This window comes from Diachasma alloeum, unplaced genomic scaffold (assembly GCF_001412515.2).
Source record: "Diachasma alloeum isolate Michigan unplaced genomic scaffold, Dall2.0 Dall_scaffold_00784, whole genome shotgun sequence".
Lineage (NCBI taxonomy): Eukaryota > Metazoa > Arthropoda > Insecta > Hymenoptera > Braconidae > Diachasma > Diachasma alloeum.
In genome coordinates, this window is record NW_021680914.1 from 78,334 (window position 1) to 93,782 (window position 15,449).

At 35.8% G+C, this 15,449-nt stretch overlaps 1 protein-coding gene and 1 long non-coding RNA gene across 5 annotated transcripts in view; one reads left to right on the forward strand and one right to left on the reverse strand.

The window, feature by feature from the left end:
- The window catches only part of LOC107044727 (protein OPI10 homolog), a 74,921-nt gene extending 60,566 nt beyond the window's left edge, over positions 1-14,355 (forward strand). For 2 of the 4 annotated variants that reach the window (XM_015266736.1, XM_015266737.1), the window contains exons 3-4: positions 13,055-13,240; positions 13,595-14,355. In XM_015266736.1, coding sequence (XP_015122222.1) covers positions 13,055-13,240; positions 13,595-14,040 — 632 coding nt within the window. In that variant the 3' untranslated portion in view covers positions 14,041-14,355. Of the gene's footprint in view, positions 1-13,054; positions 13,241-13,320; positions 13,377-13,594 lie in introns of those variants that run through there. The other 2 variants (XM_015266739.1, XM_015266738.1) reach the window with 2 other exon arrangements.
- Positions 2,019-5,073, reverse strand: LOC107044729. The gene is made up of 5 exons (XR_001461365.1): positions 4,906-5,073; positions 4,582-4,756; positions 3,634-3,829; positions 3,078-3,542; positions 2,019-2,995 (listed from the first exon to the last, which is right to left on the reverse strand). It is a non-coding gene; the product is annotated as an uncharacterized LOC107044729 (long non-coding RNA).
- Positions 14,356-15,449: the final 1,094 nt, after the last annotated feature.

Here is a 15,449-nt window from a genome sequence, read left to right on the forward strand (position 1 = left end):
GGGGGGGGGGGGGGGGGGGAGAGGTGTGGATGATGCCGCGAGCCCTGAGACAATTATTCGCTTGCATTTTTATTCACTGTCGACCATTACATCCAGATAAACTATGGGATGAATTCAAAACTTCGATGTTAGATGATTTTAGGAAAGAAATGGCACCAGCAGTAGCTGAAAATAGAGCTTGATCCGAAATTGAGAGAATATTGAATGAAGCAGATAAAACTAGCAGATTATAGTAACATGCCTGAAGTATTCAATATAGATGATAATGGGGAAGAAGAATTAGACTTAACATATCTATCAGTACGAGGGCAAGATCAATATGAAAAATTGAATGAAGAACAGAAAGAAATTATGGATGAAATAATAACGAATATCGAAGATGTGAACAACGAAGAACGTTGTACTTGTTTTTTCATTGATGGACCTGGAGGATTAGGGAAAACCTTCATTTATGATACTTTGTGGCATTTGATGATGAGTAGAGGTAAAAAAGTGATGACAACTGCATTCACCGGAATAGCAGCAACCCTATTACCGAAGGAAAGAACTGTTCATAAAACATTCGGATTACCCGTACCACTTTATGAAGATTCGACATCAAGTATCAAATTGAACTCTAAAAAAGCAAGAGAATTATATGAAACTCATGTATTTATATGGGATGAAGCACCAATGGCTCCAAAATATTGTTTAAACGTGATTAATAGACTGCTGAAAGATATAATGAATAGCGCAACGATATTTGGAGGGAAAACCACCGTAATGGGAGGAGATTTCCGCCAACTACTTCCAGTACTTCAAGGGGGGACACGTAGCGAAACTGTGAGTCTTTCAATAAAATACAGTACCCTTTGGAAATCTTTCAAAAAATTCAAATTGACCCAAAATATGACGACATTGACAAGCGAGAAAATTTTTCCGAATTATCTAATAGATTTGGGAAATGGAACACTAAATGACGAGAAAGATATGATAGAACTATCTGAAAATTATATAGCTAATAACAATGAAGACATCGTGATAGATACATATGGAGATCTATTAAAAGAGAAAAAATATAAAACGGCTTCTACAGTCGCAATTCTTTCCGCACGAAATCAAGATGTTGATGAATTAAATCAACGAGTAGTTGATTTGTTAGATATTGACACAGAACAGCTGTATACGAGTGTCGATAGCGCAGAAAACTGCAATGATAACAATGAAGAAATCACTCAATATCTTTTACCGGAATACTTGAATACTTTAATGCCTAAATCCTTCCCACCGCATGAATTACGACTCACAAAATTCAGCATAGTAATGTTAATTCGAAATTTGAATATTCAACAAGGGCTTTGCAATGGTACGCGATTATTAATTTTAGAAATGAAAACTAATGTATTGAAATGTGAAATATTGACGGGTGACAAAAAAAATGAAATATTATTTATAAATAGAATCATTTTCGTGTGCGAAGACGAGTATCCATTTGCATTCACCCGCCGACAGTTCCCAATAAAATTGGCTTTTGCGATGACAATTAATAAATCACAAGGACAAACATTTGATCGTATAGCAATTGATTCGAGGAGGAATGTTTTTACTCACGGGCAATTATATGTGGCTATGTCGAGAGTACGCTCATGGTCAACGTTGAAAATATATTTGGGCGAGCAGGTTGAAAATACAATAGTCGAAAACCCAGTCTTCATAGAATTATTGAGAGACTGATAATGATTGTTTGGGAAACATTCATACACACACAAAGACAAACAATAGAAAAATCTATCGAACTTGCTAGAAAGTCATATTGTCTCTCTATTGAAGTTTTGATCAACTGGTTTTTTATGAAGGATACATTGATAAATTAGAAATATTGGTGGGAAATATTTTACCTCTATAGGAAAAATGGATAGAACGGGATTTTCTTATGAAAGTTATTCTATTAAAATATTTTCCGCAGAAATTTCCACTCTCAAGTTTTAGGAATTATTAATTTATTTGATTGTTTCAGAGCTCATCAAATTGGGGTATATTTTACACATATGAATGAATTCATCAATAGGAAAACGTAGCGAATTAACTAGACTATTCTATAAAATTTCTGTAAACATTTCTATGAGTTTTTTGTCGTTTCTATAAACACCCTCCAGGACAGCCCTTTTGATCTAACCTCGCCGCGTACTAGATAAAAAAAAAAGATAAACTAACTCCCAATCGCCTCGAAGTTCGTCGAGTTTGTAAAATTCTATTTAACGGAGATATTAAAGTTTGAAAATAGAGACACGCATGGAAAAAAATCATCTATAGACAAACCGAGCACTTCCTCTAAAAATTTTTATTGAACTTCTATCGGAATTCTATAAAAATTCTTCCAGAGTTGGATGAGAATTATATTAGAGAAGTCTATTGATTTTTTTTCGCCATAGAAGAGATTTAATACAAAAGTCAATAGATTTTCTTTTTTATATGAAATTCTTGAGCGGAAATTTTGTAAGTTTTTCCCTCGGTGTTTTTATTTGGTTTCACAATTCAGAATAAAATCAAAGAAGAAAAAATTATAAAATTGTTGCCTATGAATTCTTATAGAAAGGAAAAGTGGAAGTTTTCATTCTCATTCTTTTTATTCCACTCCTTGATGACTGATTTTCATCCCTCAATGAATTTGTTTCATTTGATGTGGATGGGGTTGATTCATCAATATTGGCCGGCATTTCTCTGTCGATGATACGTCGTTCACTACATAATTTAATAACTCCATTTGGCAATCTTCTACGCTTAACAAATGTAGGTTTTTTGTTTGCAATTGGAGAATTGATTACTCATCATTATGAATTCTAGAGAAATGATTTGAAGCAATGTTCTCACTCATTACATCAAGTTGAGGAAAATTGATGGATTTATAGATAATTCGGAAAATTGAGAAAAAAATGATGAATGGAGAGATTCAATGAATTCTGTGGCTGAATTCTATCAGCTGGAGAACAGGGAAGATCATCAGAATAATTCAATCCTGGAAAGGAAAAATATAAATTAGTGTTAACAGGAAAATTCAATGAAGAAAGGAGGAAAGAAGAAAGAGAGCGAGTGAATACTTTTTTGTTGAGTTTCCTGTTGAATAATTCGACCATCCTCATCTTTTTGGATGTGCCAGGATTATCAGCCTCAACTTGAGTGAGAGATGACACAGGTTTATACAACAACAGCTCCTTCAAAGTGGCAGTTACTCCGTCAACTAACGTGATGCAGCCTGGAGCTTGGACACAAAAGAAGAAAGAATTACCTGAAAAAGAAGGAGATATGATTGGTTAAAAAAATAGTACTGTAAAAAATGATAGAATGGAAATTGTAAGTGCATATATTATCAGCCCTGATGAGTGTTCCAAGACATTGTACATGTTGCCCTTTTCTGAATTGACAACGGTAATCATTAGCGAAATCTGAGATTTTCACATCCAGAAAGTACTTGTCAGCAGCAATAGATCCATAACACGTGTTACCAGTACTATCAGTTTGCTTATGGATAATTGCCCAAGGAGTTTTGATGAAACCTCTCACAGCTGAAAAAAAGAGAAATATAAGAAAATCGATGAATATAGTTTTAAAAAAATTAGAAAGAAAAAATAATAACGATATACGTAATGAACTTACCAATAATTTTCTTATGCTTAGTGACTTAAGACAAAGGAACGAGCACCAGTTCATTGGCTTCGGATACTTGAGGGAACTGCAGTTTACCCAAATCTGTAACACCTGTATTCGACTGAATAATCAATTCATAAGGAACACTTCCTGAGTTGAATACTTCCTGAACATGTTTGGGGAATGCTCCATCAATGTGAATGACCTGAAAGATAAAATAGAAATTAAAAAGAGCGAATCACAAACACAAAAATATAAAAAATATTATACGTAGGGAAACATTCCGTAAAAACATACGGAATTCCCGACAAAATACTGTGGAATTCCTGTTGCACTTTTTATTATTTTTCGACCGATTTCTGTTGAAAAAATGATTTTCTCTTGAAAAATAATTTGAAAAACGTTCATTAGAAAATATCATACAAGGAAAATGAATTGAATTCGACAAATGCAACTTAATATATTGAGATATATTATATAGAAGATTCCTAAGATGAAATATTTCAAGGTTTTTGAATTCGTTTTTTTTTTGATGAAAAAATGAATGAATGGAAAAAATAAAAAATCAATGTAAGAAAATTTATAAAACAAAATTATTCAATAGAAAAAGTTGAGAAGTGAGATAAAAAACGGCTACTGCGTTGAAGAAAAAAAATCAAATGAAACTCATCAAAAACTGAAGGAATTTCGATAGAACTTAATTAGAATTCAAATAGGATTTTGGTTTGAACTCAATAGGCTTTCCTGAGATTTTTTTTCATTATAATAGAAATTTTTTTTTATAATTCCATTTTAAATAATGAAATGAAATTATAAAAAGAAAATAAATGAAAAGGAAAAAATTAAAAAATTTGATTTTGTTTCAAGAAAATTTTGTACTTTCATTTTCCAAATTCATTCGTATTTGAAAAATACAAATGGATGAATGACAGGAGGAAACTAAAAAAATTGCCTTACATGATGAATCAAGAGTTTGTCAATGAACTTTTCAATGGTTGGACCCCACATAACACATTGGGCTGTATCGCCATCGAGATTGGCGATGTAGAAATTGCACACAATATTTTCAGTACCATTCTTGCATTTGACGAGCTTTGGTGCCTTCACGAGATGAACAATCCCAAGAACTTCACTGAAAAAAAAAAAATAGGAAAAAAATAAGTATCTGTCACCACAATAGTCGATTTGGATTTGAGATCAGGTAGATCTCCTCACCGGAATTGAAAAGAGAAAAAAAATTGGTGGAAAAAGAAAGAAAAAAAGAAAAATAGCAATACTTACACCAATTTAGTCGTTGAAGGAGAAATCTCGTGCAAATATTCAGATGAAGTCAAGAGCTCATAATCAGTGAAGAGGTTAGATTGTGAAGACGTTCCCTCTCCAGGATCTAATGGTGGAGATGGAGTGGGAGTCGGCACGTTATCATTGTCAGACATAATTGATCGCGAGATAAATGCAGTCAAGCGAGAATTGATCAAATTCAGAGAGAATTGATTAGTAAATCGTCTTGTGATTGTATAATTTGCAATCGACTTCTGTTCAATGAATAACAAGCAACGTCGTTTCACGACAAATGAAAGATGACATACGAAAATCAACTGTTTTTTTTGTAGGGAAGAGTAGAGCAAAAGGAATCGTTCTCAATCTACTTCAAATCGAGTTATCTGGGTTCTGAACATAAACATTGGGATTAATTAATATAACAAACGATTAATTAATATAACAAACGTCCATCCCGAGATATATCATATTGAATTGGAGAGATGCAAAAAAAAGACAAAATTATGAACAAAAGACAAACTAATATGAATGAGTTGAAAAACGTTCTTGCAATCAGTAATAGAGATAGAAATTTGAATGTATTACTTACCTTTTTTTTTATATTGTACTTGTAATTACTTACCTGGTTAATAAAATGATTGAACAATCTAAATACGTAAAGAGAAAGAAATATTTTCGGAACCGAATTAATAAAGTCAAGAATCAGTAGAATTTAAAAAAATGATTCAAATATCAATTTCATGCAGCCTGGCTAGCGCGCGCGAAGCGCGCTTCCTTCCTAGTCATGAAAAAAAGCACCTTATCAATTTTTACACCTGATAGAAAATGAAAAGTGTGACACCAGAAGTGGGATGACCTAATAGCTACGCGAAATCGAGAGAGCGCTAGGGAAAATATACGTATTTTTCCTTTTTCCGGCGATAATTATTCGAGTTTTCGATTCTAGAGAGCATTTCTAATAATTTCTCAATGTCTCGTAATTGGTAATATATTAAAATCGTGGATATTATACATCAAAAAGATAGCCAAAGACACCTAGAGAGCTGGAATCAGCCACGTGGCTGTTTTTTCGGAAGGGAGCATTTCGTAGCTGGAAATGGAGGTTTTCTCCATCGAAATAGATAGCTTGTGCTATCAAATAATCTATCAACTTATGTTGTATTATTGTGGATTCCAACCATGGAACTTGAAGGTAACTGAAAAGATAGCGTCCCTATGCCTAACTGGAATTACCCAAATCACGAACGATGAAAAAAGCACAAAATGCGTAAAAGGTAGCAAAAACGTATCTCAGCATAATTTTCCTTTCAAAACTCGTGAGTTGGATAAAATATGGAAAAATAGGGAGTATAATTATCATCGGGTTTGATTCAGGTAGCTGTGACGGAGCATCTGGGTTCATTTGAAGGGTTTCCTACCCTTCAAACCATGAGTTTCGGTGTCGATGCCATTTCATGCGGTCCACTATAATTTTCTGAAAATCACACTAAAATTAAGAAAAAACACTTACATGAATACACTGGAATTTACCATCGTTCGGGGCTTTGACTGAAACGGTTTCGAGTAATGAACTGATAGTACTTAATGCCGAAAACGAACTTTTTACGGAGCTATAACTGAGAGGTACTTCACATGTGATAATCTGGGCGAATATTGTAATGGCGACTACCCGAGTAGAAATTTCGTCGGGAGCTACCGATGTGCATTGGGAACCTATGAGTTTGTGGCAGGTTACTGACTCATAATGGGTTGTACCTGGCGTGTAACCTGTAGGTTCCAAACGCAACAATACTAGTAGGAATGATCATTGTGGGTGATAGATGAGTTTACCACCGACCACTAACTTATGTAGCACAACCCCTTTGTAACTTATTTGCCCCTTATAAGGTGTTAAAGACATTTAATTGTCCAGGTCCAGTCGGACATAACTGATCCCATCAGAGAACCCATCAGTAACCTAAATAAGGGTCACGAGGATCAGGAAGGGTCAAAACTCACGGTCACGAGGGTCCGAAATGGGAGTCAAAAATAAACGTCAGAAATAAGCGTCACATGGGTCAAAATGGTAAAAAATAAACGTAAGAAATAAGGGTCACGAGGGCCAGGAATAAAGCTCACAAGGAAGGGTAAAAACTAAGAGTCATGAGGGTCAGTAATGAGAGTCAAAAATAAACGTCAGAAATAAACGTCAAAAATAAGGCTCACGAAAGCCAAAAAGGGATAAAAAATAGACGTCAGAAATAAGGGTCACGAGGGTCAGGAATGAAGCTCACAAAAAAGGTAAAAACTAGGGGTCATGAGGGTCAGAAATGAGATTCAAAAATAAACGTTTGAAATAAAGGTCACGAGGGTCCAAAAATAGGGGTAAAAAATAGACGTCAGACATAAGGGTCACGAGGGTCAGGAACGAAGCTCAAAAAAGGGTCACGAGGGTCAGAAATGGGAGTCACAAATAAACGTCAGAAATAAGGGTCACAAGGGTCGGGAATGAACGTCAGAAATAAGAGTCGCGAGGGTCAGAAATAAGGTTCATTAATTAGGAAGGGTCATAATTAAGGTTTGGGCAACATCATATGTCAATCACCAGAGAATCCGAATCTTCGCCTTATGTAGAATATCTAAACATCATATTCCCAAGAATCACAGGATAGCGGACTTGGACTTCAGCACAACAGACGATCACCAAAGTTAAGTAACAGCGAGTAGGCTTCTGAATCGGATGGCTGACCTCTCACCGATAATGTGATTTTTTTTTCTTTTTCTGCGTGTATAAATCGATTCTTATCATTAGGCATGCTTCCCCGTGGCAATTAATGAGTTATTAATCATTGACAAATTGTTAATAATAATGAGGTGAATAAATAATCACGTGAGTTTTTGATGGGTTGCAACCTACTTGTAACTTGGGAGGAAACTGCGTGACGTTTTCATGAGTTCCTTTTAGGTCGAAACCTATGTGGAACCGGTGACCTTGTCGGTTGCACCACATCGGTAACCGATGATAAACCGACGAAATTTCTACTCTGGTACTACATGCTTCCGCTCGGGCCTGTTGCGCAGTAGTGGGAAGTTTGTTGGAGCCCCGTACGATTCTAGCCCTGTACTGTGTTGAATCGAGTGTCGGAGGTGTGAAGTATCGATTTCTCTAGCAACTGCGTGATTTCTCTAAACACTGGGTAGCACATTATCTTGTTCGCAATACTCCTAGGTGATACTCTGATTCTTAACCGAATTTACGTAGAAAAATCTTAAAATACTAAACAATAATTCCACAAAAAACTGAACTCGACCAAAATATTTGCAAAATTGTTTACTTAATTTATGAATTTAATTGGTGAATATTAAATGGTGAATATTATAGTCGAAAAATGTAGAGAATCCATTCACGTTGTAATGAAATTTATTCTGAATGTGAGGAAACGAACATTAATTTTATCGCTAATATTCCCGTGAGAATTTTAAATCATAATGGTTCAGTCCACTCGATATCCTCAAATGCGAAGCAAATAGGATTGTGAAATGAATAATAATTGAAACTACTAACTCACGTAAGAGGTCATCAAAGATTTTTATTTATTATTTAGAGTCGTCAAAATTACGATGTAATTAAACAAGATGACAAGCACCCGTTAGTCCAAAATTATCACTCCGAAATATTGAATTTAATTTTCCTTCCGACTGACCGATAAAGTTTTCCAAAATTATAATCCGCTTATTATTCTTACTCCACACACACATAACTCATTCGTATAAAAAATATGAAAAATCATAAATTCACATGAATATCAATAAAAATACACGTATAAACGCTTTCCCCGATTTCTCAAGATGAAGAAAAATCTACTTAGATCGCCCCAACAAAATTGGATTCGAAAAATGAAGACAAAGTAATGATAAAAATATATTGCCCCTCTCCTCCTCCACGATCTACTCAGTTGATTCACTTGTTTAATGATAATATATTTTGCACTTATCTGATATGTCAGCTACAGTTTGACGATATAATTTAGGTTTTCCTTTTTTTTTATTTTGCACGTGTACTTTTTGCAACTTGATAAACTTTTGGATCCCACAATCGCAAAATACTGAGAGATGTTAGTCGTGGGTCGGCTCGGAGGAAAGAGCCCGAGGTGACGAACTCTTGATGAGTCCTCTAAACCTTCAGTCAGGTGTTATATGTATAAACACTGAGATGGGCACATTAATTCCCGTTTTGTCTTTTTATTTCCCCCAAATTTCAGCAACTTTCCGCTGTTTGAGGGGTTCCGTGTCATTTAATCCTCGAAAATTAATCCTGAACAAATTAGTCCTAGTCAAAAAATCCTAAAAAAATGATCCTAAGCAATTTAATCCTGAAAAAAAACCTATAAAAATAATTCCAATGCAAAAAAATTAGTAACAAAATTGTACGCAAAAAAATCTGAAAAAATGGGAAAAACAATGCGACGTAAAATACTCAACAAATTGCAGTCATTTATTTATGAAATGTAAACATGCAGACATGGTGCTGATATCAAACCGTGAAAAATGTTGCAAGCCCTCAAATCTCAAAACAAAGATGCACTCATGAATTATTAAAATAATTGTCCGAATCGTATCGTCCAACTTAATCAACAAAAAAACAAACATGAAAAATCAATGACATCATTAAAAAAATTGTGGTCAGACAACTTAAATTGTTGAAAGCAACACGTGCACAATTAAATAATTAATATTATAAGCGATTCCCTTGAGATACTTTAAGATATTATTTCTGTCATAACTTCTAACAACATTCAGTAGTTTAACATCAAATTTTCTATGGAGCGTCACACAAATACGTTCGGTATTTACACATAAATTAGACATGAATTCATTTCCTGGAAAAATTAAAATGAGAGTAAAAAGAACAATCGTGACTTACAAGAAACAATTGCCACTATTCTACAAGATGATTTCCTTCAGTTGAAAGCGGAAATTCAAAATATTTAGCACAGAGTTACCATTATTTTTTGAAATTGATAGCAATATAATCGTTAAAAAAAATCGCAGGATCAAATCATCCAGGATCATTTTGTTCAGGGTTATATTGCATCAGGATTAATTTGAGTAGGATCATTTTGCAGGATTAAACTGTCGCGGATCATTTTTACTAGGATTATATGACGTGATACCGTTTAAGGTAGCTTGGAGCTTTGCTTAAATTAGCAGGTAGCTCTAATTTTTCATATAAAAATTTATCGCAAAGAAAGGATAACGATTCAGGCATTTTTACTCTCACTTATTTTACACATAAATACCCTGGAGTTTAAATGACGAATTCGCTTGGAATTTCGTCGCAATTGTGAATTACTGGATTCGTTTGCCTTCCCCAAGAATCAACTTTTAAGAAAAACTTGTCTTCTTTCACGTAACACTGTACAACTTTTTCAAGAAATGTTATATATAATTGTGTTGTAAGTTTGCCTGATTTCGAGCTAGTTACAACAACATTACCGAATTCCTATGTTCAATGGTCGACAGTTATCTTTACTCGGGGGCCGAAGGATCCCGTTGGTTCCTGCAAGCACAAGAACACACTTGGCAACAACTCCCCGGACATTGTAATGCTATACAGCGCAGTGTATGCGTTACTAGTTCGCAAGTGTTCTGTCGAAGCTAGGCTGATATTGGCAGCCCATCTGATCAGTGTTAATGATAAGATGCGGTTCATAGCCCTGGTGATCGCTTCGAATTGTGCAGAATTTTTTTGCTGCTTCCAGGACCTCCGTCATCCTGCTGTCCTGTTTGCGGCTGACATATTTCGTGATTTTCCTCTGGCGAATGTTGTATTTCCTTTTGAAGTCCTTCGCGCAAGTTAATGAAGCCTTGAAATTGAAGTTTTGAGACCTGAATTATGGCTAGCTGCGGCCAATGCCCACTCCCGTGAGAGGTCATAGTTATCATATTTTGTATAATATTTTTCAAATACGTCAGGTGAAAAGAGTTAGAATCCATGTGAAATAGTACCTGAACGAATTCCTCTCGGGCTTCCCTGAAGCAGTCATAAGTCCATCCCTCGATAGCGGCGTATTTATCCATCGTAGCAATTGACCCTTGCTTTTCAAAAGTTTTGAGCTTTTGCTCTGAAGTGATGACAGCTTCCAATGTAGATGCAACATCGCCAATCTCACCACTTTCATTTTGATTCCCAGGGGAATGTGTTCGACTTTCCTTTCCTTTTGAGGGGCACAGATCGGTATCAATCATTACTTTAGTAATATTATGAGAAGTTGCACCCCACAATAATTAAGTTTTTACTTATTCTCATTGAAATTTGAGAAATAATATAATAATTTGTAATTTAAATTTCTCAATTACTGATTGAGTTTGAATTTGAATATTTAAATTTATGGTTAACTTAATAATCAAAAAAACTGGTGAGTAATATTAACAATTATTCCCGGTGGCTTGGTGCAGTGGGTAAGTTCGTTGCCTCACATGCGAAAGGTTCCGAGTTCAATACCGGCCGGGTAGAATGGTGCGATCGAACCATTTAAAGTCTTGATCATCATCGCAGTATACCCTAACCGGGTCGAAGCGATGTAAAATAACAATAAAAAAACAATATTAACAATTGACTTATTCAAAATTTAACTGTAATTAAAAATTATGATTATGCCGATATCTAGAGTGATATCTGCAGTGAACCAGGTAACACTGGCTAATAAGTTTATGGTAATTGGGTTATCTTCATAAGTTGGTCTTACTCCTCGACCATCCTTCTAATGGCAATTATTCAATTTATTATGTAAAAGGAATTGGAAGTCATAAAAGTTGTGTTTTCTATATGAACAATCCTTTCTTTGCTTAAACAGAACGTACATAGCGTAGGTCAGCAGACATCGAAGACTGCCAGCATTTAGCGTTACCCGGGATTTGCGACGTACACATTGCTTGTATTGAACCCTCCAAAGCTTCACTAGAAAGCTGGTAGCCCTCACCCACAATAGGCGGTATATTATCGATCGGAATCAATCATTACTTCAGTAATATTATGAGAAGTTGCACCTTACAATAATTTGCTTTTTCCGTATCTCCATTGAAATTTGAAAAAGAATATTATAATTGGTGATTTAAATTTCTCAACTATTGGTTGATAGAATAATTCGGAATTTGATTATTTAAATTGATGGTTACTTTTATAATAAAAAAATTGGTGATTGGCAATATTAATAATTGACTTATTCAAAATTTAACTGTAATTATAAATTATGATTATGCCAATGTCTGTTCAGGGGGCTCGTACTCTTCATCGTCAGATTTGGATCCTTCGTCTTCACTCACTGTTTCGTTCAGCTGGTCCGGATCATCCTCATAGGGGAGGCTTAAGTCATGATCTTCCCCCAAAATCTTATCTCCCAACATTTCTACGGTACGGTGGCCGGTAAGTCGCTGATCAGTGCTGTCTGCGATGGACGTCGGTGCCTCCTCCACCATGAGATCATCCTCCAAAAAGAGATTTTCATAATGAACAGGAGCTTCTTTTAGGAGTTTTTTTTTATTCCTCACTATAAATCGAATCGTGAAAAGTTTCCTCCAATGTGAGACGAGAGGTCGATGGACATTCTGGGTCCATTTTTCCGGACTCTTTCAACAATTTTCGGTTTGAGTGGTTTGAGTCGGTTTGAGAATTCACTGAATGTTTCAGATTTCTTCTCTTCCATTCCTATAAAAATTGCCGGAAAACGATTCCCCATTGCGGATTACGTGAATTGTTCCGTAATTTTTACTGAATATTTCTCTCCGTGTAGACGGCACCAATGGTGATGGCGCCGAGAATAAGCGGAGGACCTTATGGCCCCTTTATTCTCCATATATTACCTGATCCAAATTTATGATCGCTTGAACATACGATGCATCATTCAAAAATCAATAGGTATTCATTTATTCACTTTTAAATATCTGAATTCTCATGAAATGAACATTTCCTGTTGAATAAAAAAGTAAAATAGTAAAACTGTACGTGTATCAGAAAAATGTTTTGAACCCGGATCGCCGGGTCGGTAAGCGGACGTGCTACCACTCGGCTAGAGCGCTATTTCGAAAACTATGTGTTAGGAACTTATACATATGTTATGCCCAAATCTTTCAGACAAAATTTCTCCCTTATTTTTGGGCATTGCTCTAGGTCTTTGGTGGGGCACATTATTAGTGACACCGGTCAAATACATAAAGACTGGATGCTGTCGGTGTCCGACACCAGCCGGCCTCTCCTTGTCAATAAATAATGAGGTGGATCAACTGGCAATGGCGATGACCCTCAGTATTCTGGACCTTTGTAACCTGGAGTCCCGTAAAAATCACCCCTTGCCAGGTATGACCTACATGAAGTGACTCTTGCAATGCGTTACTTCGTGAGATGTAATTGTTATGACGTTTGACTTCCGCTGATAGGTATGACCCTTGCGATATATACCTACCACGAGGCATAACCCTTGAGAGGTATAACTCTTGCAACGTCAAGACTCGTGAGATGTCAACCGTACGGCAAAGTTGGGGGGAATTCTGAAGGGTACAATCTGCTCAGTTCTACTATACTTATAATGGGGAAATTTTTTGACAAAAAGCGACCACTAATTTGGGAAGATAAATAAACCATTTATCAAAAAGTTTGTGTAAACGCAAAAAAATCATCACGGAGAAATGACTGATATTTTTTTTCTTTCAGTTTACTTTAGTTGGCCAGATCCTGATGCTCCTCCGAATTGGCAGTTTCTCGGCTACATATCCAATCTCAAACCCTCGGCGATTTTCAAGATTATGAACTTGAGGAAAAATCACGAATTCGAAAATACAAACGATGGAATTTTTGGCATTGGAAAAATCTCCCATGTCGCACAAATTGGTATATCGATCGAGCCACTGAATGTCATCGAGTCTCAAGCAAATGCAATCGCAAATGCTGTGGCGGATGTCACTAGGAATTCATCCATGGAATTTGCTCAGAAAATGTTGACTAGTTTTTTAAATTACATTTCTAGCTTTTCTGTGACACAATCTCAAATGACACCAAATCCTACAGAGAACTTCGTGCCGCTTTCCTCCGTGCAAGGATGGTATGAAAAGTTCGAACGCAGATTACAACAAAATCCCAACTTTTGGAGACAGTTATGATAACTTCCAGAATTATGTTCTATGAAACAATTTTTCATAATTTATGTGTTCATCCATCACCATTGTCATTTCGAGAATTCCACTGTCCGTCAACTTTCGATGTAATCAATTACGAATTTAATCAGGTTTTCTACATAGTTACAATAAGCACTTCCTGTATATATAAACGAAGTCTTGACCGTGAATAACCACATTTATCATACTCCCTTAATCCCATAATAAGTCATAATTGACTGAAAAGCCACGAAAATGTAAAAAATGCTGTTTACCAATTCACTATGTACGCTTGAAATACTAATTCTCCATATAATACGACTTTTTATTATAAGATCGCTGTGAATATCACTGGACTCACATGCGGGAGATTCCTAATTCTAATATCAAGAAGTTACATGATGGGATCTAGGTTGCGATTCTCAGGACTTTCGCATAAGAACCTTTAGCGGCACCAGAGGGTTCCCTATAATATGTCCATGAAGTAGACACAGAGACAGGTTGAACAGTCTGCAATATATCTGTCGAATTGAGGTTCGAGCAAGTAATCCCGTTTAGCAGCGAAGTACTTTTTTCGAGGTTATTTTATTTTATTTATTCTTTATGTTACGGCCTTCGAGTCGCTTTTCATGTCCCATTCGGCACTCTATCCAACCCTATGCATTCGGCTGTAGATTCTACATTGTACCGCATTCGCTTTCCTATAGAACATTCACGATCCCAAAAGCGAATTTCCTCCCTCGGAAGGTCGTTCTGTGAATTAGCATCTTGCGGAAAATGCTAAAAAGTAATGAGGGGGATGAACATCCAACATGTCTCCGTTTTTCTCATTCTCATTCTACAAGTGCTACAATAAAGTAGTTCATAATAACTAAATACTAAATAACATAAAACTAAATACTGATTGTTCCCAAAAATCCAATAATGACAAGAAACATAACACAAACCATACGCAGAAATGTGGAATACGAGGGTACGGGATTTACTCGGTTGCTCAGTGTGCGGGTCGTGGAGAGACGGGTGGATTCGTGGACGAGAACATCCATCAACAAAGCCAATCATCGATCGAGAAACCACTAAACTAATGTCTTAACTTCTAAACGGGATAGGTAAAGTCGATATTCAATAATAAAACATAATTGTACTGACGTGTTCCGCTATTGCCAAAATTAATACAAAATCATAAACTTGTATAAATACAAAATTACATCAATGTGACTCACAATAATTTTAAATACTCGGCAATGATCCATTAAAATCCAAAAGACTCGAAAATATGCGAATAATAATTTAACGCAAGAGACAGCGATCCCAATCCAAAGCTGACAGAAACAAGCAAAAGTATTGTCCACGAGGGGGAACACGAATCCGAGGGAGAGAGGGGGGGGGAGGAGAGAGAGAGAGAGAGAGAGAGA